Source organism: Dipodomys merriami, unplaced genomic scaffold (assembly GCF_024711535.1).
Source record: "Dipodomys merriami isolate MVZ:Mamm:240054 unplaced genomic scaffold, mDipMer1.0.p SCAF_13, whole genome shotgun sequence".
Taxonomy (NCBI): domain Eukaryota; kingdom Metazoa; phylum Chordata; class Mammalia; order Rodentia; family Heteromyidae; genus Dipodomys; species Dipodomys merriami.
This window is the reverse complement of record NW_027202604.1, coordinates 33,007,484-33,034,201: the sequence shown is the minus strand read 5'-3', so window position 1 is coordinate 33,034,201 and position 26,718 is coordinate 33,007,484. Positions and strand designations below refer to the sequence as shown.

Genomic DNA, 26,718 nt, shown 5'->3' with positions numbered 1-26,718 from the left:
ATGTATCTGAAAAATGGCCAACTTCTTACTTGTGTCTAAGATTTTAGCATCAAGATCTCTGACTACGTGCAACAGTCCATTTCCGAGCTCTGTATTCCTAAACACCCAACCCAAGCCTTGCTAAATTTCTAGTACTCTACTCTCATTTCCTCTGTGTTTGTGCTACACCATAATCCTGCTTAATTCAATGTAACATCTTGATGGACTGACCTGACAAAATACCATTTTGTTACTGAAAATCTACCCTCAAACCTGCTCATTTCTTTTTCAAGCTGAGAAGAATCATAAAGATGTTTTTCCAGCAAGCATTAAAACAAGAATGGTTCTCCTTTGTCCTGCAGTGATTGTCTACTGGATTATTTATGAAATGCTCAGTCAGGTTCATGTTGTTGAAAGATCAGTGTTGATCATTTGTTCTGTTCTGGCTGGTACAGTCCTGGTAGCTCTCTACTGGGTACTTAATGTGTTTTATCCATCTCCAAACTCTTCATGTCCCAACTAGCACCCGTGTTCCAAGACAATATCATCCTTCACCTGCTTTCTAGGACAGAAAATCTCTAGAGAAAGGGCTGTATGCACTTAAGTTTTGTGGAGTGTTCACAGTTGTTTGATCGTTCAGTTTTATGAGTCAAATCTCAATTTCCAAATGCCATTTCTCTTTCAGTATTAATATATTTGGCCCTTAATCTAATTGATCCTTGTGCCTATACTTCTAAGGATCAAATATGGTAAAGGTAATATTTTTGCTCTTGGAAGATGGGAATTTTCTATTTAAGTTCCTTGACTTAAATCTATATAGTCACAAAACACTGACATGGTGTCTACTAGTAAGGTATGAAGTAATATTCAAGAAAGAAGCTGGTTAGCTGAGGCTATGAGTAATTAACTAGAATGCTTATTACTTTTTGGCCCAATTAAATACATGAAAATATTTGCACAAACACAAAAAAGAAAAAAAGAACAGAACTATGATCTCTTCACTATGTTGGAAATGAACTGTATATCTGTGGGGGGGGGGGGGTGGGGACTTGGAAGGGGAAAAACTGAGAAAATGAGGGAGGGGGTGACCTGCTCAGAAACAAGTGTACTCCTTATCTGACCTAGTAAATGTAACCATGGTGTACATCACCTTTACAATAACATTTAAATTAAAAAAATGATCTCTTCAAATTTACCTCTGAAAGTTTTATAAACTAAATGATCTTAGGATATTCGGAAGTAATTGCAATTGATTAAAGTTGATGAGTCTGTTTCTAAATTCTATGAACTGACATTTGTTATAATTACAAAATAGCTTTAATCTACTTCTTAGAGCTAGAAGAAGAATTAAGGTAGAATGTATGTAGCTACTGTTCTTAATGAACTCTTCTTGGGCGCCATGTCAGCAATCCCAATATAAGCTAATTTAAGACATTTGGACCCAGTTCTATAAGGTCTAGAATTCTATGACTAATAAGGGATGTTTGTTACTTTAGTAAACATTTTATTTTTGCTCCTAAGTATACAGTTCTCCACATCTTGACATTAAGAAGTTCATCCAGGAAACACCCAAGTTTTTTAGAGTTAACAGAAGAAAATTCAATCAAGGAATGGGTTGGTAACATCACAGAAGAGACTTAACCAATTTTAGAGATAATTGTCCATAGGAATATTCATGTTTCTTCTTCCCTTACATGATGGGGGGGGGAATGATTTAGCCTTCTAGACATGCAAGGCCTCGATTGCTTTTTTTCTTTTTTTCTGATTCTTTCTTTGACGACCTGACAGTCATAAATGGAACAAGCAAGTGGTATAGTAAGGACAAATACTTCTAGTGGCTTATCTTCCTAAACATGAAACATTCTACTATACTATTGGGTTAGATAATTAATAACAAGTTGTCCCTGATCAATGGATGAAAGAGGAGATTTAATGAGGGCAGAGAAGCATTCCCATGCAAACGATTTCCCATTATTCTATACTAATTAGATCTCTAATGTAGTATGCTCGCCTATGATTGGCAAAGTGGAGAGAGAAGAAGGGGAGGAATTGGCTGATGACATTTTAGATAAAAGAGGCCAGGTTCATATCTTTCTAAGGAACACGGCAAAGTCAAGGAACATCAAAGCAGATGTCCTTAACAATACTTAGTATGTGGTTTCTGTTGTTACCTTCATTCATTAATCTATCACCAAATGCTACCATTTCCTCACTGAATTATGATAGACACCTATTGATGGAAATATACAAGAAGTGGAACTGAGGATTCATCTTATATTAAAATTATATCACAAAGAGTGTTTTTTTTTTTTTTTGTCATGGGGCTTGAACTCTGAGCCTGAGTGCTGTCCCTCAGCTCTTCAGCTCCAGGCAAGCACTCTACCACTTGAGCTATAGTGCCACTTCCAGTTTTTCTGATGGTTTATTGGAGATAAGAGTGTCATAGACTTTCCTGCCCGGGATAGCTTTGAACCACGATCCTTAGATCTCAGCCTCCTGAATAGCTAGGATTACAGGCGTGAGCCACCGGCACCTGGCCACAAAGAGTGGTTTTAACCACATTTGACCAATATCCAACCTTCTTGAGGAATGGCATAGTGGGTTCCAAGTCCATTGTCCTAATGGTGACATAACCTCTTCTGGACAATGCATCTCCATTGAGGTCTGTCTTAATTTACTGGACACCTAGGTTTAAAAATAAATGTGTAGGTGGTAAGTGATGGTGGCTCATACCTGTAATCCTAGTGATTCAAGAGCCTGAGATCTAAGAATCATGGTTCAAAGTCAACCTGGATAGGAAAGTCTGTGAGACTCTTACCTTCAAATAACCACCAGAAAACCAGAAGTGGAGTTGTGGCTCAAAGTGGCAGAGTGCTAGCCTTGAGCAAAAGAGCTCAAGAAGAGCACTTTGAGTTCAAACCCCAAGACTGATGTGTGTGTGTGTGTGTGTGTGTGTGTTTGTGTGTAGTGATATAATATCTCTCAGGCAAAGTGTTCTCATGGGATGTCAAATGGATCATCACAGGCCATCTAATATCAGTGATGGCCAAGCCACAAAAAGTCATGATTCTAAGGCCGTCATTCATTATTTTTAACAAATAATGAATGTTTTTAAACATAGGACTTTATTTGGATACCTTTTCTAATTACACAATCACACACACAAAAACACACATACACACACAGAAAGAGACACTGGAATGCTGGGCCTTCCTTCATTTACATAGGTACATTTAACTGAGATTTTGTTATGACCAGGAAGAGGATATAACACTTTGAGTGGGATTCCTTTCTTTCTTTAATTTGATGATATTGGAGTTTGAACTCAGGGCCAAGAGCTCTACCACTTGGTCTATGTATTCAGTTTAGGAAAGGCAAGAATAATCTTGTATTGGGTAAGAAGTTTAGGCAGCATCCTAGCTTGCTACAATTTGACTGTTTTAAAGATTATTCTGAGCACAGAGGGTGCCAACATTTAGCACAGTAAGATTGGTCCTGGCTCACTGATCTGCTGGCACCATTTAAAGTAAATTTGAACCCAGATGAGTCTGATTCTGAAGGTAACACTTTATGTTGGAGACTGAACAGGTGTGGGAAGATAGAAACAGAAGCCAGATGAAGAAATGGGGCAGAGAGAAATTACATAATTTGCCCAAGACCACATAGTAGGTTAATAGAGCTATGGTGTCCTACTTTCATGTATTTATCTCTGTCCTTTAGAGAATACAAAATGGCCCATTTGAAATAACCACATCGTGTATGGGAAGGTCTGATGGATTCCTATTGGGCTCTATTATAATCCATGTGGTTAGATGCCCACATGAAATCAAACTTACAGATAAGTTTGCAGGTAATGTTTTCCTGGGATAAGACTTGATTTTATAATTTAGGGACATAAGTTTTCTAGTCTGGCTTCATAATAAAGGTAGCTAGGGTACTTTTAAAACTACCAATAATACTAGTGAGAATTCTCACTTCTATGAAATTCAGATTTATATGAACCAATGTAAAGTTCAATGACCACTGGTACAGAGAGTAAAATACATGCTTCTACTCTTCTTCAAAAGAGGATGTATCCTCAGCCCTAGCAACTTCTAATCCTGCTATAGACTAGTGCATACCCCATGTAATCTCTTTGCTTCAGTCATTTTACCTTGAAAATACATATAATTACTTCTTATAGGATTATTGTAAGAATCAAAAGATATTGGAATGTAACCTAAAGAAAAAGCAAGCATCATAAACAACATAAAGAACTCTACAGATTCTGTCATGAGATCCCTGGTTCTGAGGACCTGTGAGTGGTGGAATCCAACTTTAATGGGTATGAGTTATAAAAGCTCTAACAAAAGAAATTCTACCTAGTTTGTCCAAAATCCATAGTAATAAAAAATGAAAAAAAACCTTTAGAATCAGAATGGTTTTTCTTTACCTTTTTAGCTTCTATGAAAATATATTTTGCTGACAATATTTTAGGAAGAGCTTACCAAATATAAATTGCTATTTCTGAGCACAAATAACTGAGATAAGCTAATCTTGGTGTTGATTTCTCTTGGACTTGTACCTTTTTTGTTTTGTTTCAGTTATCTTTAATAGGGTCTTCCATTTATTCTTGAGCTGGCCTGGACCATAATCCTCCCATTTACCTGGTATAACAGACCAGTGTCTCTCCACCAAGCTTTAATTCAGATAGGAATCTCAAAAACTTTCTACCTGGGCTGACTTCAAACACTGAGCCTCCTGATTATCTCCTTCAGAGTTGCTTGCATTACAGGCATGGTCCCCCATGACTGGTATAAATATAAATTTGACAATGAGGAGCATTCAAATCTCTTCTACTTGGGTGATGTGCAAATCAAAGCAACCCATCTTTAGCTGTGCTGGATCTGGGATGATTTTATAGCTGGTCAAAGTGACCAGATCTAAAATCTAGTAAAACCTGGATTTAACTAGAGTTTTGTATAAGTACCTGTACCTATCTGGGGACCCCAGATCAGATCCACTGAAACAGGATAGTTCCCTGGGGAAAGGCTGGGCACCTATAGCATCAATAGTTTATACCAATGATTCTAAAGCTGCCTGCCTACCACTGATCACAGGTAGGATAGGAATCAAAGGTAGAATTCAGGGCTTCTCAAAACTCAATATATAGAGTCAATGGGAGATCTGATTAAAAGCAAGATCTGATGTAGTTTGGCCCTAGGTAAAGTCTGAGATTGTGCCTTAAAAAAACACCATTCCCAGGTATGATTGCTATTGCTGGTCCATGTTCCACCTTTTGAGCAGTGACAGATACAAGGAAGGTCTGAAGGGCCACTTCCCTCGAAGGACAGTTTGTAAGGCTTTCCAAGGATAAATAATCTTGTCACTAAATGCACTGGAAGAAGTAAGGGAGTAACTCACTTTTATTCCTTCTTAATGAGAGCTTAGCTAAAAGTTACGAATTGCTGGTGTCAAAAGACCCAGGAGGTGGTAGAAAGCAGAGAGAACATTCTGGAAGTCATCACCTCTATTTCCAATGGGAAGGGACACCAAGAACAATCAAAGTCCATGAGAGTGCTTTGCATTTATTTCATAATCTCTGTTATCAAGGTTTGGTAAAATCTTCTTGATAAGATCAGCCCTGTGACTTCATATCTGTAAACTGAGAGATGATAAAGGTGCTAGACTCTTTGCCTGGAGAATGCTGGGAATAGCTGCTTTGCAAAACAGATGAAGTGCTGCTCACTTCTATATTGCCCCAAGAAGCTCTGACACTGCACAGTTTTCGAACTAGGACACGCAGCATTCTTGACAATGGATCTTATGCCATTACTGAGTACCCCGTAGATATAATAGAAGGCTGACTCATTTCCTCCCCTCTGTGTGATCTGTTACAATTGAAACTGGGATGCCATATGCTGGATCTAAACTGCTCAGTGGGTCCAGGAGCTCATAGTGAGTCTGCCAGGTTTGAGGTGATACACAGCCTGGAAAAGCAGTCAGAGAATCACTGCGGTAGAGTTTTGCAATGGAAGTTTTTCAATCACTGACAGGATTTCATCAAATAATCACTGGCTCCACTACCGGGGCCTGATAGATGTCTGAGACACTCTTACAACCTTGAAGAGCAGCTTTGTTGTTTTCTTGGAAATTTCCTTGCTGTGCCTGACTAGCTCATAGGGGTACTGAGTACATGATTTCTAATAGAGCCCATGATGAGAATATTTATTTCCTTGTCTTTCACCATCAAGATTGTCAGGAATGTCAGATTTCAGAGCTGCCAGCAGAGACAAGTACATTTCAGCAGATGTCTACAGAAAGTTTTAATAAATTTTCCCATGGGAACAGAAAGGGGTCAGATACCTTATAGCGTAGGCAGGGCAGCTTTAACTTTATGTGTTCTGCCTTTTCTGAAGCTATTATCTTGCCAGTCAGGCATGATGCATTTAAAATACAGCCCCAAGAAGAATCATTAATCGGGTCTGTTACAGAGACTTACTGCTCTGAAAATTAGCAAAATCTTCTATTTTTATTTTGACCAGATTTTGTCATTAGAAGAGAAGCATCAATCTGAGTAAATTTTACCTGAATGAAAGTATATCTCCATGGTTTAGTGTTTTCCTCATATAAAGGACAGACTTTCAAGGGTGAAGACATACTTGATAAAGAAGATGGTTGGTCTTTCCTGAGTTATATTTGTGTCATGACAGGACTAAAGTGGACCTGAGGGGACTTTTTTTTCCCTCCCATATCTCTTATTTCAGAATGAAGCACAGGGATGTGAAAATATGTGTCCAGGCCCCCAATTCTTTTCTGGACTCCAGTTTTAGTACTGATGATACTAACTTGCAGGAGTAAACTAAAGAGTAAACTTGTTTCTGAACCTAAAACCTCAAAGGTGCAACTTGTATTCTTCGTAGACTTCAAAAGTCAGAAATCCTAATCATTTCATGTCCTCGATTCAGGACATGGGTGGCTGCCCCTTCCACCTGCTTTTGTGTATGTGTGCTTGAAGTGTGACCTTTTTAACTATTTTGTGGATAAAGTATTTTCTGCTGGAACTGTTAGGTGGGACACAGATAAAAAAGGAAGTTACAACTTTTGGATATAAGACAAAACTATATGGGTGTTCTTCAAATTTTAAATTTGAAAAGTTTGCTCTTACCATCATGCATGAAGTCAAATGAAAAAAAAAATCAAGGCAACAAACTGAATGTCAGCTTCAATGATCAAGAAGAGGAGTTGATCAATCTTGCCAGCACAAATCTTTGAGAAATCCTAATAAATACCACTACTAATTAAATCTCCATACTACTGAATGCTTTATGTGCTTTATAGTTGCCCTCTGATTAACCTAGCTCCATTTCAGAGATACTGAAAATTGCCTACATAATACCTCTCCATATTCTCACCTTTCCAAGTCTCATTGCTACATATCCTCCCCTGGTAACAAAACCACACAACCACAATACTGATCAGGGCCTGACCTGTCTCCATAAACCATTTGATTTTTCAGTCTCCTTACTTCTGGGGTGATCCATACAATGACAGTAGAGTCCTCAGACAAAGCAAACATTCCATAACAAAGATCGAACCTGACCTAAACAATTCAGCCTTAGCCATACCACCATGCAAGGTCTCAGAAGTAAACAAAGAGCTGAGGCCTGGAAGATATCATTAAGATGGTCAGCCAGGCACCAGTGGCTCACGCCTGTAATCCTAGCGACTCAGGAGACTAAGATTTGAGGATCACGGTTCAAAGCCAGACTAGGCATGAAAGTCTGTAAGACTCTTATCTCCAACTAACCACCAGAAAACCATAAGTGATGCTGTGGCTCCAAGTGGTAAAGTGCTAGCCTTGAGTGAAAGAACTTAGGGACAATGCCCTGAGTTCCAATCCTCATGACCTCCAAAAAAAAAAAAAAGAATTTATGTTTAACATTTGGGGTATAGCCTAGTGTTTGCTTGTCAAATATATCTAAGATCCTGATTCTATTCCTACCAGCACCCCATCATGGAGAAAACAACAATAAATAAATGGTGCACAGCTGTTAACTGCATACATTTGATAATCATGCATGTGAGAAGATTCAATTCTAATCGACTCGAGCCAAAGTTAATTGAGTTTTCTAGTTCTTTGCAGTGAAACACATACCAAACGAATCTAGTTGTTATGATGAGTGAAGGATTCGGTGGTGAGAGGACTTTGGTTCTTTTTATCAGATCATGTTATTGCAATCAATTAGAAATATGCCATTACTTTTCTTCGTAAGTTCCTGGCACAAAACTCCTAAAGCCATAATTTCTTGGGTAAGACAAAATAAAAAGAGGCTCTCGTGTTTCCTTCCCCCTCATAATCCTTGATTATGCTAACGAGGTGACCCCAGGTGGGTTTCCAAATAGCTTGGGTTCATCTGTTTGCCAGGTGAGTCAGTCATATGATTAGACACTTCCAACTTTCTCTTCTTTTCCTCCACCCATCTTCTACCTCTGGAGAAGGGATAGGGACCGGCATTGAGTTCAATCCTCAGGGGCAATGATTCACAGTTATGCCTACATAATGAAATCTCCATTTAATTGTACATGCTTCAAGGTTTGGAAAGATTTAGTTTCATGAATGCATCAATGTGATAAGAAGCAATGCATCAGCTAGGCACTGGTGGCTCATACCTGTCATCCTAGCTACTCAGAAGGCTGAGATCTAAGAATCATGGTTCAAAGCCAGCCAGGGCAGGAAAGTCTGTGAGACTCTTATCTCTGATTAACCACCAGAAAACTGGAAGTGGCACTGTGGCTCAAGTGGTAGAGTGCCAGGCCTTGAGCTGAAGAGCTGAGGGACAGTGCCCAGGCCCAGAGTTCAAGTCCCACGACCGACAATAAAAAAAAAAGAAGGAGCAGCAGCAATGCACCCCACTTCCACAGGGACAGAAGCCCCTGGCCTTAGCATACTCTGTACCTCATCTTTTATATCTCTTTATCTGCTATTCATATTTATGGGTTGGAAGATAGTAAATTAACATTTTTCCTCTTATTGGGTCATTTTACAAAATTACTGAATCTAGTACGGATGGCTGGTCAGAAGCATGGAAGTTCAGGGTACTTGGTACCTGAAGTAGGGTGTTTTTGTTTGTTTTGTTTTGTTTTTTTGTTATTGGGCCTTTGCTCAGGGTGGCATCTGACACTAATTCTGAACATTAGTGTCAGGATAGAATGGAGTCAGTGGGCATTTAGATGGTGTCCAGAGGATTAGGGACTTGTTGAATGGTGTGGTAAAAGATATACACTTGGTGTCAGAAGTGTTGTGAGCAGACATATTCACAGACTCCTTTCCAGAGATAACACAAAGCAGGGCCATCTTTGTAAACCCAATTACACTGCAATAGTCTTGGTAGTTTTAGCTACATTGCTTTATCAAGAATAGGTCCTGATTTCAGTCAATGTGGCTGCCTTTCCCCGGACGCCAGGCAGACAGCCATGGGATAGCATGTTCGTACAACTTGATATTTTCTAACTCTAATTAATGGGAGGCTTTCATTTTGGCTTTTCCTCTACATAGAGGGACTTGGGGAATCTCTAGCAATGGTACTGTCCCCTCAACCAGTACCAAGAGGGAAAACACACAGCCAGAAAAAAAAATCAGGCAGCAAAATGTGCACATGTCAGCGGATGGACAGGTACCTCCTGAATGGGGTGGTGGGCCGCACAGAAGAACCATTCCCTGGCCTCGGCGAACAGACACAGTGCTTCTTGTCCTTGTTTTAAAGTTTTCAAGATCTGTTGAGAGAGACAAAGGAAGACACGCTTAAGCCTTAATGTCCTAAGAGATCATGGGTGATTGCCACTATTTCAAAGAAGACAGTTACACTGAAAAGAGCCATGAGAGCATGTATGCCAGAGCAATGGATTTTGACTGATATTGACAGCATTTGCCCAGTACTGTCTCTTCTTCCTTCCTCCTGTAGCAGCACTTCCATTAGAAGAGCCATTTGCAGTATGTGTCCATTCAGACTCAAAAAATAACTAAAATTAAATTCCCTTCTAGTGCTCAGTAGTCATGTGCAGGTAGTGGCTACTACACTCGGCAGCACAGATACAGGACCATCTCTTTGTTCCAAAAAATTCTGCAATTCAGAACCTATAGATCTAAATGAGGAAGCTGAGGTTTCAAGATATCCAGACTTCCTCAAGATCCTTCTAGTTAACTATTAGCTCTCTGATTCTTAGTTCCATTTACTTCACAAATCACTCAATTATATGCAATTATCCCATCTTTCTATATACTCATAGGTGCCTAAATACGGCATGCTGTCTTCATACGTATACAAACATAAAATACATAGATAGTCTTGGGCACTACAGTTTTGTACAGATATCTCATCCAAGTTCTGGAACTGCAGGAATAATTAAGAACTGAGAACTTCTTAGCAGATTCTTAGCAGTCTCACGTAGTCCAATCAACTATAGTGTCTAATTGCACACCCAGGTCCACAGCTACACTATTCACCATAGCCAAGGTATGGAAATGGCCCAGATGCCCCTCAATAGAAAAATGGATCAAGAAACTGTGGTATACCTATACACAGTGGAATTTTACTCATCCATTAGGGAGAATGCTATTCCATCATTTGCATAGAAATGGATGGACCTGGAACAAGTGGTTATGTGCATCACTTAGGGTAAGAGAAACAAAGGACACATGCTGTCTCCCATATATGGATGCAAAATATACAAGTAAACACATATGCGATTATATGCAAGTATACAAAAATGTATTAACCAAAATATGGTATTTTAAGGGGAGAATCCGAATGGTGTAACTCCTGAGAAAAACTATTCACAGTCCAACAAAAGGAATACCATGAAACTAGTACTCAAAAGGTATGGGGGGAGATCAAGAAGAGGGAGAGTAAAGGGATAAGGAGAGGAAGGTACAGAGAGTACAGTCATGAGATTCAATGCACATCCTATGGAAATAGGAAAGTGGAGGGGAGGGATTGGGTTGGGAGAGATGGAGGAGAAAAATGAAAGGGATGTCACCCATCAAGAACCATTGCATTCATAAATGATATTGTTGAATGGTAACTCCTTTATACAATTACTTAAAGATAATAAAATATAATTAAAAATAATCAATACTAGATACTCAGAAGGCTGAGATCTGACGATTGCTGTTGAAGTCACCCCAGGCAGGAAAGTCCATGAGAATCTTATCACCACTGAAAAGCACCAAAAAATAATAATAAAATAAAGCTGTAAGTGGAGCTGTAGCACAAGTGGTTGAGTGCTAGCCTTGTGACAAACACTCAGGGACAGCACCCATGCCCTGAGTTCAAGCCACAGGACTCACCAAAACAAAAAAAGAAAGAAAGAAAATAGAAAAGAAAGAAATAGTATTAAGAAATAAGAAGAAAAATAAAAATAATCTAACAACTTTCAACTGTTTTAAGCTTAAAGAACTAGATCTCATGCTTTCCCTTTGAGTTAATAAATTTTAGTCAGTTCTATAAAGTTTGAACAATCAGAATATGTCACACTCATCTAGTATGTGAGAATATATTATAGAGATGTGTCTTAGTAGCTCATGAAAATGATCCACATCATAGACCCCTAAACTGCACAGTGAACAGAAAGAAAGACTGTAGAGTTAGAAAAATACATCTTCCATTTACTAGTTGGAATGAACTTGAGTAAACCTTAATTTAATGAAAAATAAATTGAGAACAAGTGTACTTTTTAAAAATTAAGTGTCACAACAAAGACTAAATGAAATACTATTAGAAAGGTACAAGGTTTAGGACCAGGTGTTCCATGTCCAACGGCTTGTTGTTCAATATATGTTTCTGTCCACGCAGTAATGCTCTGATCTAGGGGTAGATTTTTAACTATTCAAATTACCAGGATCATGATAATATTCCAAGTTTTTATTTTTTGAACTATCTATGTGACTGTGTATTTTCTTTTCTTTTCTTTCTTTCTTTCTTTTTTTTTTTTTTTTTTTGGGTCCGGTCGTGGGGCCTGAACTCTGGGCCTGGGAGCTGTCTCTCAGCTCTTCAGCTCAAGGCTAACGCTCTACCACTTGAGCCACAGCGCCACTTCTGGCTTTTTCTTTTTGCTTATGTGGTGCTGAGGAATTGAACCCAGGGCCTCATGCATGCAAGGCAAGCACTCTACCACTGAGCCACCTTTCCAGCCCATGGGTATTTTCTAATGCTTCTCCAGCAGTGTTTATAATTTTTATTAGAACACAAAGTAGTATATTTAAAGTCATTTTATCTCTAAATCTTTGATATTTGGTGACAATCAGTAACTGTAGCTTCATGAATAGAAGACATTACAGAAAATATTCTAGCACGGGTGACGACCACACATATAACAACAACATATACCCGTAGAGACTATTGTGGTCATGCTGCGTGCTATGTAATTTTCTTATATAACTCCAGTTAGTTGCATTATAGCTTGATTTCTCAGTATACCTGTAATATAAATGAAGCCCAGAGAGTTTTAGAATGGTCTTTACACTCAGAGGAATTTGGGACAACAATACAAAATCATGTCTTCCTCTCTTGAAAATCACTAAAAAAAAAAAATCTCTTGGCTTTCTCACTTATTTAGTGAAGCCTATGACAAAGGACATTCACACAGGTTACTCAATATGCAAGAGACAAAAACAAAGACTATGGGGTTGGAGGTGTGGCTCAGTTGATATGTACCAGGTAGTGAGTTTGAGCCCAGTCTTAGAACAAAAAAAAAAATAGGGATCATATAATTGAATTTCATACTGAATGAATAGGCAAGAACATATATCTTCATCTATATCACAAGGTGATGAGTTGAAATATTGGTTCTACATTTCCACCTTTGCTTTTTACTGCACATAAAAACTTTCTGTGGAGATGTCAAATATTTGATACAAAACATGAAGATGAAGTTGAGCAAGAAGAAAATAAACAGAAACAATTTTATATTCAGAGGCAGGATTATTGACTTCTATTGTAAAAGACAATTGAACTATCCTCCTTGGGTTCTCTTTCCTATGGCTTCTTCAGTTGATTACTAAAGACATGGTTGAATCTGTGAATGATAAGGTTAAACACAAGGTATTTATACAAAGAATTAGCAAAAGTATATAAAGAATTAATGTCCATGTACTATAATTTCTTGAAACAGCTTCACTGATAAGATAATGTACATACTTAGAAAATAAGCAATGCTGGTTTTTGTTGATGATTTTGTCAGCATTTTTATGAAACCTTTTCAACAATTATGTGCTAAGGGATACACAATTTTGTGGCAAGTATGTTTTTCTACATTTTTCTGCTCAACCAACTGTCCTTTAGACTCCTATGGATTATAAAATCACTATTTTGTTGTTTAATCAGCTTAGAAAATAAGACGAAGTGTTTGGGGACTGTCAGCTCATCGACAATCTAGAAGTGGATTACAGTTCATCCTAGAGGAATGCAGGTGGAAAAGGCTGTAAAGTTGCAATATGGAATCAATAAATAAAATGTCTTAAAATAAGAAAATATTTGGAATTCAGACAATAGAATGAATCAGCAAGTAAATGAAAATATCCTCATACTTTCTCTCTGGATTGTTATTAAGTTTTTAAAGTGGGTGAAGAAGTAGCTTATAATAAATACCTGGATATGCTCTAGAGCAAATAAAATCATGAAGGTACCAGATTATTTGAGGAGTAACAATATTAAATAAGAAAAAAATTTATTTAGACCATCATTATGGAAAATGGAAGAGCTAGAACTATTCTCAGGCTGGGATCTCCTAGAAGAAGGTATGAAAAATTCAGCTTCTTTATACAACTCATAAAGATAATAAAATATAACTTAAAGAAGTCCAGTTTTAAAATGTCCCAGAAAGGATAATAACATACATCAGGATTTCATATAAATCCATAGAAACCGGGAGAAAAAGAAAAATGCATTAAATTAGGCACATAATATATCTATTCTATATGCACATGTTATTTAATATAAGCAAAACAACACAAATTCAATTTTTTCCTGACTTGGATAGAGCTGAATTCCATTAATTCTCACAAGATGGCCTTGGAATAAGAAACTGTCAGCACCACTTTCCTGTGTTATTGCTTCTTCCAATTTTGAAAGAAGCAATCAATAAGGAAATCAATATGAACTTGGGAAAATGGTCAAATGGTGTCTCTTATAAATATGATTTCTATAATGATCTTTACACTATTTGTGAGAAGAAAAGGGCATTTTTGGAGAGTAAATCCAACAACCCATTATTATGCAACATATTTAAAATCCTGTCTACAATTTTTTTCCCTTGTATGTTTACGTGTGGCTGCCCATGGATATGACTTTTGGAATGTAGAGACTCATACTCAAAATAAATCCCCAATTCTCAAAACCTTATGAGTTGCAAATCCATATTTTTGACAGTCTCTCTGTTCAGTGAGAAGGAAGACACCATTAGTGAGATTGACATGGTTGAATGGATATCTCTGAGTGAACAGAGCATGGGGAAGACTGCTTAATGGTTTAACAAACTGGCTTTGGAGTCACAAGGACTAGAGTACAAGCTCAGAACTCTTACTCTTTCTTAATCGGTATGATGTGGGTGAATTCCTAAAACTTCCTTCTCTCCATCTCTGACATCAGGGCAATACTTCCATAGAGGGCTTTCTCAAGATTAAGTTGATGCATGGGAAGCCTTTAACATGTTGCCTGGTCCACAGTGTATGCCATTGTCATTTTTGAATATCAAAGGAAAGTTTGTAGAAAGTGAACTCCCTGTTGTAAGAATCAAGGGAGCCCAAACTTCCACCAAATGAAGTGCTACAGTGAGCATAGATACTTAATCATCTGTAGCATGTGACCTACATTTTTATGTGACTTATGGTTAAGACACACACACACACACTCACACTCACACACACACACACACACACACACACACACACACACACACTTCAGATACAGTCTAAGAACTTTTCCTATGATGTTATGGTCTGAAAGAACCTTTAATGTCAAGGTAGAGAAAAATCTGCCCACAAAATTGACACCTATTTGTCTTTTCTAAAGGACATAAAACACACATATTTTTAAACAACTGATTACATACATTTAGTTACTTTGCATAAAGTGTTAAAATCATGTTCCATATTGAAAAAAATGAAGATAAACGTCAACTCAAGTACATCCATCAATACATCCATAGGTACTGACATATAAAATAGGGTTTCATGTGCATGCCATTATTTTCCATTCATGAATCAAACATCCAGCACAAATTATTTGAGTTCCTTTTTTGTGCCAGATATTTATATCAGCCACTTTCTCTGTGCAACAATTAAGTAAAAGAAACAAAAATACCTAATACTTTTCTAAAGACCATAAAATAAGGGACCAAATATTAGGTGTAAGTTTTGACACTGGAAGGGATGAAATCTTTGTACAGGTAACAAAAAGCCTTATTAATATTCCTAGGCTAATGTACATCTAACTTACAAATGACTCATTCATAGAAATGGCTTCTGACCTGATTCTTTCAAAATTCTCAATGCTCCTACCCTGGATATTACTGTGTAAAGTTTTAGAATCATTCTAAAGTAAAGGGAAAGAACTCCTTGGAGCTCTCCCAAGTACTGATTTTAGCCCTCAATGTCCTCTCTCTAAGTTTCTCTCTCTTTTCTTATCTTGTTTGATCATAACAGATGAGATGCTATCATTTTGATGTTACTGAGGAATTATATAAATTTCACTTTAAATCACAAATATCCTAAAGGTACTATTTTGTTATTAGTCTTTTACAGTGTCTTAATTCAACCAGACTGTTAATACTTAACCTGTTGTGAAACAAGGATTTGTAGATAGGAGTTTGAATACCTCTCACTATCGCCACCACCAACAAAAAAGTAGGAAAAGAAAATCTAGCAGTGAAGTTGTGCGCAAGGCAGAGTAGGGAAAAGCTCAAGAGATACTAATGGCTTAAGAAATAGGAAGAGAAAAACACACAAAGACTGCCAAAGACAAATGTGCTAGGGTCAGCAATGCTGTATTTAGTAATATAGGCAGTTACTCTCCTTGTGGGTTCTTTATGCCATATCACTATAATACCCTTAATTTCCAGGAACAAAGCACAGGCAAGAAGAAAAAATAGCATAATCAATATTGCATGTGAAGGAGGCTTCTGTGGGCTACTCTGGCAATGCAATCATTTTTATACATTTTATGTCTTTGGGAGACTAGGAGGCTTAGCTCCATCAAGTTTACATGTACAAAACTGTCTCTCATTTTCCAGGCCTTTTTTCATTCAATCCTCGTAACAACTCAGAGGCATTAGCTATTATAGATGCCATTGAGCAGAAGGAGAAATCCAGGTCTCCCAGATGTAGAGACAGAAGAGCTTGAGCAAGAATTAGGGCTATGTTGTCCAAAAAAGAAACGTACTCAGTACCTGACTTCTGAGATGGTAAGCTTCCTGCATAACACCTAATAATAATAATTATATATATATATATATATATATATATATATATATATATATATATATATATATCCCCAAGCTTCCTAATCCATTTGGTCATATAGTTAGGCTGTATCCTACACTGAGTTAAATAACAGGAACAAGACCTTACTTGTTGATTGTCTTATTCACCCTTTGAGACTTTCACAATTTTTTTTTTGCCCTTCAACTACTATTTTCTTGACTTAACAAGAAAATAAAGGTTGCTTTGCTGCCCTTTTCTCAGTAAGTGTATGACTTTCTGGATAGCTATTTTTATTTCTCATTTTAGTTCTTTCCCTTCCCTCATTTCTTTGACATTCTCTATTTTATCTAGACCTTTGTGCTATTTAAGAAGCCAAAGAACAACTCAATTTAAAGTGTTTGCGTTTCCCTGTGTGCTCCATCAAAATGTGCTCCTACCTAATTCACGGGGTGACTGCGATTAGTGCGCAATGGCATTGTAAATAATGTTATTCTCCTTGGAGACAGGTGCCCTAAAATACCAGCGATTATTACTAGCATTTTTCTCTACAGGAACTCATCTCTTTTCACGTATCACCCTGACTCAGGAGTGTTAAGGGCTGGGCAGCTGCATTTTCTATTTTTGGTTTCCAACTTATACAACACAAAGACAAAAAAAGGCACTGGAAAATTTGGCCTAGTAATATATATGCACATACACATACACATATGTATATACATTCACTACACACATCTATGCATAAATACACATATATACACATACCATTCACATATATGTATATATATACATACACAGACATATAGACTCTTCATTGTGCTCTATACAAGCCTTTGGGATTCTATGTCATCAGCCTTCTTTGTAGACCTTCCCTCCTTATTTATGTCGTAACAACCATGCTTTATACCTCTGTCTCAGGACCTTTGTACTCACTGTTGCTTTTGCTTCAAATTTTCTTTCCCCATTTTTTTTATTCCTCTCATTTCATTCTTCAGGAGTCAACTCAACATTGTCTCCTCACATTAGCCTTTCCTGAGTGTTTATCTAAACGGATGGCTACTGGGTTCTAGTCAATCTATCACATCTTCTCTTGATTTCCTCCTTCATAGCAACCATCATAATCATCAGTGCAATGACAGTGGTCATTTATTTGTTTCTTCACTGAGTTTCTCCCCTCCTTACCTCCAGAAGAAGTCAATGGAGGGCAGGATGTTTGCTCAGCGCTATAAGGCTGCAGTACAATGCCCAGCATGGTGTGGGATTTGTGTCAGGTGGTCTGTGGAGCAATGTCTGCCCTCTAGATTTTTGCGCAGAGGTGGTGGTCAGCCAGGCACACTGGGCTAGGATCCTTTCTCTCATATTTGTCAACATGGCACATAGGTTTCCATTGTCTTGGCCAAAAAAGACCTTTGGTGCTCAGTGCCAGTAAAGTTTGGGATGTTAACTTTCAGAAAAGTTTTTTTTTTTCCCTAATCAAGAGCAGTGAGCCAACTGGCTTACTCCTCTTCCAATGAGATTCAGAGACACACTAAGATGGGATGCATTCAGCCTCTGAAACAGGTATCATTGGTTAACAAGAGAAATAAACCCCCTTGCCACCTCTATACTCCCTATCCCCAGGAATGCCTAGAAGTATAAAAACAGGCCAGGGACAGGATTGCTATCTACTTGAAATGACAGATCATATAGTTGTCATACAGTTATCATTTCTTGACCCAGTATGAGAATTCTGTATCTGAAAGACTTTGTATTGTAGTAGTCAAAGAAAGAACTAAGACCTGTTATTTTTGAACATTTACTTCTTAGCCTTCTCTTCTGCCCACTGAAAATTAAAATCAACAAGTTCTAGTTCATTGGCCCACTCTTCTTAATAAACAGGTCACATTAGAGACAAATTAGATGTCTTGGAGTAACACTAGCACGGGTATTATCTGAATAAAAGGCTGAAGATCACCTTTCAAGAAACCATCATGAAGATGGCAAGGGGTAAGACACATCTCAGGAATGTGCTCTAAACAGACATACAAGGGGCATGGATTAGGATCAAACTGAAGAGATTGACTGCAGACGGAGCAGGCATGGAAAAGTGATTCAGAGTTAAAAAGAAGCTCTTCAAAAGCTCAAACTTATTCATTGTTTTTCTTTTGTTAACCTTTCAGGGATATAAATCTGGACAATGAATTCCCTACCAAATTTGATTACCACTTAACACAGTAGTGGATACTACGTCTCAGGAAGGAAGGATAGTATCTAACTTCCTACTCAGACAAAAAGCTAGAGCGACTAGTACCTACCTTTCTTTAAATTCTATCTTTAATAGTGTTTTCTTCCCAAGATGCTTAGGATGAAATTGTTCCAGTCATTGATTAAAAGGAGAGGCAGACATGATAGGTCTTCCTGGAACCCATACTCTCCACAGTTTTGTTGTCAAAACAAATAGAAGATTGCTTATAACATTGTGTTTAGGGGTTTGGAACTCATAAAATAGGGATTGGTGACTCATAAAAAAATGCCAGCCAGGCTCAAATTTACCAAATGCAGGAAATTAGACAGGTTCTGCCATTGTTATTTTGGGCAAACAAAAGCTATGTAAAGTAATAATGTCTCTAAAAAAATGTCTTGGGATCCTGAGCACTTAATTAGTTTTGTACTGGTTCAAAAAATTAAGGGCATGGGAAACAAGGTTCTATACATAAATGAAAATTCCCAGATGAGGAACAGCTGTTATTTATGTTGAATGAAGTTGCTTCGGAAACTTCAACTATATATTTTTATCTCATTTAATTACGGTTTATGAAAATAAAACCATCATCAACTCTACAGGCAAGCTATGCGTTTATTCATCACTGCCTTAGATTTTGTTATGGGTGCTGCTTCACATTTTCATCTGTGCAAAGACAAATCAGAGAGAAAGTTGCAGTGTGGTAGAACCATTTCTAACTTTTAGATATGCAATTATTCATGGAGGCCTCTGGCTCCTTAATATATCTTATGATAGATGATGCAGGGGAGAGCATAGTCCTTTCTACTTCTTTCCAATTAATAGGAAAACTGGCCAACAGGAGAAAAACAACCTGGACATGGTGGCTCACACTTACAATACTAGTTATTTGGAATAAGTTAAGATTTTGATGTTTGTGGTTTGAGACTAGCTAGAGCAAAGATGTTCTTCAGACTCTGTCGCACTGGCTGAAGCTGGACCTGGTGGTATACACCTGTCATCCTAACTACAACAGGAAGCATAAAATAGAACCATCACTGCTCAGGCTAGCCCAGAGGGGAAAAAGATACTACCTTATAAAAGAACCAGAACAAAACGGGGCTAGAGTCACTACTTAACCAGTACAGTACCTGCCTAGCAAATGTGAAACTCCAAGTTGAAACTTCAGCATTGCTGAAGAAAATGAACTTAAAAATAAAGGAAAAGGAGAAAAACATAGAAGGTTTTTAGTCTTAGATGTACATGGAAAATGAACAAAGAAAAGAATATTAATGGCTTCTATATATAGAAAAAGATGGGTTGAATAGGTTTTTCTCAAGATACAGTTCCTCGAGCGATTTTTGGCTTGAAATAACCAGTATACCAGTTTGGTATATTGGTACGAAGATTCCTCTCATACCTACAACATGTTTGTAATAGGTACCTATTAGCATGCTTTCATCAGAGGTGATACATCATTGACAAAACAAAATAAGTATGTCTCTTCTTAAAGAGCTTAACACGAGTAAAATAGAAGAGAGCTTTAATAAGAAAGAAACCAAACAATATATCTGATGGCTATAGAAACGTTGGAAGGGAAATAAGAGAGACTATTTGTCTGAAGACTTTCAAAGTGAAAACAGTATATGAAGTAGAACTTTTTATTTTACTTCCCATCCTACTTCTAAGTGTGGGAGGATAAATCATTCTCCCCGCCGACTCAGCTATTGTCTGCCACGGAGGGTGCCGAAGAAGGTTGCCCAGCAGTTGCCAAATGGCCCAGCAGTCCTGGTCTTTCTAATTTATAACTGACGTGGAAGTCATCTTAGTTCATGTAACACCTGAGGAAACGAAATAAGCATTTGCACCTTATATTTTAAACTTTAAAACAGCTCCTCAGCAAAACAAAAACTTCTGGACAATGGATGAAGTGAAGGAGAGGGAGGAGACTCAACTCGCCTGGGCTTTGCTAATGGAAACAGAGTCACCAGGGTAGCAGTAGCATGACCTGCTGGCATGGTGGGGCGTGTCTCTTCTACCTTGGTCATCTCACAAAGCCAAAGACCTTCAGAGTTGGGGAAAGTGTTACGATCTTTGCTTCTGTCTATTCTTCTTTCCTGGATTTCTTTCATTGCTTTCCTTCTTTCCATATTATTTACGGTTCTGCACGTATACTTTTTTCTCATGATTCCCTAAACAATTTTACACTGTAGTAGCCATTAACAGGACATACTATAATAAGTGCTACAATTAATCTGAGGAGGAGGCCTGAGGTTATATTTACATTATACCATTTTACGTAAAGGACCTTAAGATTTGGTAGATTTTTGTTACCTACAGGAATCTGTCAACCAATGCCCTGAAGATACTGATAGTTATCTGTAATAAATGTTGAGGGAATTAGAAAATACCATGGAAGGCGGGCGTGGTGGCTCACACTGTAATCCTAGCTACTCAGGAGGCTGAGAACTGAGAATGGAGGTTTTAAGCCAGCCTGGGCATGAAAGTCCAGGAGACTCTTATCTCCAATGAACCACTCAGAAAACTGGAAGTGGCGCAGCGGTTCAAGTGGTAGAGCACTAGACTTGAGCTGTAGAGCCAAGAGACAGCGTTCAGGCCCAGAGTTCAAGCCCCATGACTGACAAAAAAAATACCATGAAAGCCAAAAACTGGTACTTTCTGGGGAAGAGTATATCATTCAATCAGTATCCCATTTGCACAAATGATAGACCCAAAACTATAAGGATCAAGAGGCTTGTTTTGCTTTTTAATGTAGATGGTAAAAGCTGGCTGATTTCTCTTGTTCTGGTTCCATGATCTGGTTCTGCCCATTATTTTACTGTCTCCACTACAGACAGTGCTGGTTCTAGACATCATTACTGCAAAGCAGGAGTGTATTCTTAGGAGAGCTTTGGTATTGAGTGAGTTCAGGATGGTTTTTTGTCCATATTGAGATTACTTTCTAACAGGAATATGCTTGTATTAAAGGTATAGTCCCCTCTTCAGCTTCAGAGTACTAGCCTGCTACTGCTCTATCTTCAAAATGCTCTGCTGAGTTCATTTCTCATTCTGGTTTCTTCCAGTGTGTCAAGTTCTCTGCTGGAATTTTCAGCAACTGAGTTCAACAGCACTCCTGTGGTTCCACTGTAGCGAGACATTTTGCAGTGGCAACTTCACTAGGGATGCGGATTTCCAGACTTCTTTAAAGATTAGCGTATCGTTCCAAGGAAACCACTTGTGCGGCAAGTTATGGAAACATTTTTAAATGGCCCCCCAAATGTGCATGTGGTTGAGTGAGTAAGCAAAGAGAATAAGGATCTCCAGGGAGACATCCTGGTACTTATGTGTTCAGGGCAATGTTCCTATCTTTTTTGCTTAGATGAGTTTGATCACTACTTCAGCCACCTTAGTGTGGCAGCAGTAATAAGCATATATAAAAACACTAAATAATAAATAAGAATGCTAGTGTTAGAAAAGGCATGTTTTCTGGGCACAATTTCAAGAGTTTCTCTGGTCTAGAGAATGAATATCTAAGAGAATAAAAGTTTAGACTTACAAGTTCAAAAGATCATCTAACAAGTTTTTAGAAATGCTTGGGACAATATTCTGTTCAGTTGTTCCTCATCAACATGTGGCCTTTTAATTTCTGTCAATCTGGTGTACAATGTGATGACTCATGATTCTGAATTGGCATATCTTTTATTGCTAATAAAATTTCATTTCATCTATTTGTAGACCACTCACATTTAATGTGGCTGTAAATGTCAGTTCCCACCCAGGGTCCCAGTGACTACTGAAATTTTGCTTTTTTGCTTATTGAAACAATATCATCTTCTTGTAATAGAGCTTTGTATACAGTCTTTAGTTTTATAGTATCTTCTCCTGGCATATGACCACTTTTCCTACAAGTCTTTCTAGTAGTTTATGGATAAAAGTCCTGATGAAAAGCCTCAAGACTTTTATTCAGGGCCAATATTCTGAGTTTCTTATTTAAGAAACTTTTATGTTTTCAAATCTCAAAGTCCTACTTTCCTTTTTTCCCTAGAAGCATTACAGAACTGTGGTGTTCACCGAATCGAAGTCTTTCTCCTAACCACAGCACTTCATTACTAAGTCAGCTCTAGTTAATGTGTGTTGTTGGTAGTTACGTTATATATGGTTATACTGATTTAGTACTGGACCTTTGCTTCTAGGGAAGTATGGGGTCACAACATTTTCATCAACCAATCAACATATAACCAAGGTTTATTTGTGTTTTTTTCTCTTTGAAGGCATCATACTCAACCTAAAGTGTTGATTTATTAACATTGAACTCATGGCCAACAGCACTATAACTTATGCCTCAGTGAAGCTTATTGAAGACACATATTTTCTCTGGAAGGCACATCTTTCTTGTACTTAGGAACACTAGACAGCACTTCAGGGCTATTGTTTTGGGCTGTTTCAAAGAGCAAACTAACAAATGAAAAGCACAGGAAAAATGCAAAAGCTGTGTCACTGAACAGACTTCAGAAAGGACACTTGTTTACAGGTGAGCGCTGACCTAGGCACACTGTTACTTTGTTCAATTTCAGTTGAGAAAATGAATGTCAACTGAATCACATATTTTTCTCCTCTGCAGTGCTACCCTCAACTGAGGACAAACACTGAATATTAATTCAGTGGTGAATTTCAGGGTTTCTAGCTCAGAGATGTGGTACGTACTTTGTACAAGTGTCACTGTACATGATTCAGAGTCTCCTGGAATTTATACATAGATGATAACAGAAATCATTTTGTTCTAGCGGACCATGCTTTAGGTAAAACGGTTCAGAAAGAAATGAAGATAATACTAGTGACAACGTAAGACTTTTATACATGTTTTGGTGTGGTGCTCAGAATTGAAGCCTGAGCCTTGAACCAGCAGGCATTGGCTCTATCAAAGGAGTAATGCCCCCAAGTTCTTTCGCTTTCTAAGTTAGCTTCTCAGAAGCTTTGCTTAAGCTAGCTTCAAACTCACAATCTTCCTGCCTGCCTTCCAAGTAGCTGGTATTACAGACATCCAATCATTATCATACCTGACCTGCTTTACTTTTATAACAGTTAAACAAGTAAAATAAACTCAACATCTTTACCCCAATAACTCATCTGATTATGAAAGCATCTCTGTGAAATAGGTAAGGATAGCATTAAGTATTCACTTAAAGGTAAGGAAGATATTTGAAACTCCGATGAGAGATTTGCTCTGGTAAACCTCTACTAAGTAAGTCATCTGGGACCAGAATCCCAAACACTTACTTCCCAATAGAGTTGCAAGCTCCTTGAGGTAATGGTTTCTCATAGCCTTTAGGGTCCCTACAAGATTCCAATGACATGGTGATGTCATGAAAATTTGCTCTTGACCTTAATGATGATGTGATGAAAGCTATGATGTAGTGGGTTGAAGAGGACGAACATGGGATTTACAGTGACACTCACAAGACACTATGTTGGAAATGAACTTTACAACTTGGGGTGCGGGAAGTGGAAGAAAGCAAGGTGTAATAATGCTTGACAAGAAATGTTCTTATTATCTTACTTATGTCACTGTAACCCCTCTGACATCACCCTTACAATAAGATAAAATTAAATTAAAAATAGAATAAGGACCTCCATTGTTATAATGCTGTATTTTTCTCCCTTGTGGAATGACTTCATTATTTCACCAAAATTCACAAGGAGTGGAACGTTATCTCATGCAATTGACATACTGCGCTAGAGTGATAGCTGAGGATTCAAAGACTCAGCAACTTGGTTCAGCTGTGTTATTAATATTGCGCTCCCTGATTAGTGTTAATTGGAATATTTTAATTGATGCAATGTTTTACTGCCTGCACAGCTTGAGTGAGCTGAAGTGCCGAGAACAATTTTTCAATAATGAAAACTAACAACAACAAAAAAACCCTATCCTGATCTTACTAGATTCTTTATGGACATATCATGATAAATAGATATAAAATTTCACAAAACTAGGATATAAAATGAAAACCATGTTCATTCACCTTATCTCAAAGTACTTGTTGTAGTCTTTAGAGATGCCAGTGAATAAGAGACCCAAATCCCTGCCCTTGTGCAACTTAAATCTGGCCAGGTAACTGGATAAACAACTGATATAGCATGTTCATAGTTTAGACAGAAGGGTGGGGCAGAGCAAAATTAGGAAGGAGTGGGAGAAATACATAAAAGTAGGAAAGAAGTCTACAATTTTAAATGATGGGTTCAGAGGAAGTGAAAGCAAATAGTAGAAACAAGAGTTACACAGGTACATTTTCTTCTTTTTTGTGACAGTCCTGGGGCTTGAACTCAGGGCTTGAGAGCTATCCCTGTGCTTCTTTTGCTTAAGGCTAGCACTTGAGTCACAGCATGGCTTCTGGTTTGTTTTTGTTTTGTTATAATAGTTTAGTGGAGATAAGAGTCTCATGGACTTTCCTGCCCAGGCTTGCTTCAAATCACAAATCTTCAGATCTCAGCCTCATGAGTAGCTAGGATTGCAGGTATGAGCCACAAACACGGGCTTTAGGCAGGTATATTTTTAGTAAACAAACATTCCAGATAGAAAAACAGCTCTTGCAGGCAGACGCCTGGGCATGTTTGAGAGAAGCAAAAGAAGCTAGTGTGATGGGGATGGAATGAGCGAAGGAGAGAGAAGTAAAGGCATGGAGAGGGTGGGTGACCACATTGACTTTGCTGATCCCTGAAATGTTTTTCAGTTCTTATTCTGAGCGGAGGTAAAAGCCACTGCAGGTTTCTGAGCAGGGAAGTGACATGGTTTGATGTATGGCTCTGTGGTTTCCACCTCAATTCTCTTCAACCAGAAGGATTGCCTGCTCCATGCCTGGCAGAGGGCTAAGGATTAAAAGATGCAAAAATGAAGTTAGAATACAGCCCTGATCCTGCAGCTCTCCTCAACTTGTGGAGGACAAGAACTTTCACAGGTGTGTAATCAAAATGTTATGAGGTTACAAAGAAGAAAGGCAAATCACTTCTCTTGAAGGGTAGAAGAATAACACACAAATATTTAATATGCAGTCTTGACCTGGAAAGAAAACAAAAGATTTCAAGAGCAGAAAAAGAGCAGAAGGGCTCTAAGGTGACAAAACTCAAGACACATGAAAAGTACACAATGCTGTTTTCAAATGGTCCTACAAGGTCTAAACAAAAATAAGACACACACTTAACTGTGTATGGAGGTTTGTCCTCTTGGCAACTTTGATTTTATTCTGCTTTCCACAGAATAATCTCACGAAATAGACACCATTTTTAAAATGTTTTATGATTAAGTAGCAAAAAAAATGGGGAAAACTATGTTGAGCTCTTCTATCATCAGTGCCTACTGCAGAAACAATCCTTCTATAGAGGGGCTTGTTTAACTATCATCAAATATTTCTGAGCATGGAAATATTCCTTGAGCATGGAAATCCTTAGCTATTCCTTTACCAATATCCTATAGAACATAATTCACTAGTTTGAGAATCATTCCTCTAAGCAGCAAGGCTAGTGTAGGAATTAAGAGTATGAAGTGGGGTGAGGTGTGCAGCTACATAATACGATCTGGATTTTTGAAATTGCTTAACTTAAGAAATGATAGGAAGTCAGGACAACTATACCGGGAATATAGTGACAGAAGAGGATCAATGCTAAAAATAAATGCTACCTTCCCTTAATCTTTCTTCAAAAAAAATAACTTTGAAGAACACTAGGTCTTATGTAAGGATTTAAACAATTAACATTTCTTCTGATAAGTCTCAAAGAAAGGGGCAGAAACACAATGTGAACTGGTAATACAGATTCATCTTTATTCAGAACACTGGTACTAGCTTAAATTAGATTTCATTGAATTAATGTAGCCGTGAGAAAATTGGGGGTATATTTAACTTGTGTATTAAGTGTGGATTTTATTTTTAGATTCCAGCTTTTCATTTCTTTTCCCTCAGAGAAATAGGGCACACTTAAAAAAAACCCTTACTATAGAAGAGAAAGGGATTTTGAAAGTGAATTTAATCAAGTGGTATTTTTTAGGTTAGAGGATGCCAAAAGTTTCTGACTGATTGGTTTCAAGAAATTC

At 37.8% G+C, this 26,718-nt stretch overlaps 1 protein-coding gene across 5 annotated transcripts in view; it reads right to left on the bottom strand.

Annotated features, from left to right (window-relative positions):
* Cntn4 (contactin 4) overlaps positions 1-26,718 on the bottom strand; it is a 793,681-nt gene that overhangs the window by 201,848 nt on the left and 565,115 nt on the right. For all 5 annotated transcript variants that reach the window (XM_070018985.1, XM_070018989.1, XM_070018986.1 and 2 more), the window contains one exon: positions 9,640-9,735. In XM_070018985.1, coding sequence (XP_069875086.1) covers positions 9,640-9,735 — 96 coding nt within the window. The remainder of the gene's footprint in view (positions 1-9,639; positions 9,736-26,718) is intronic.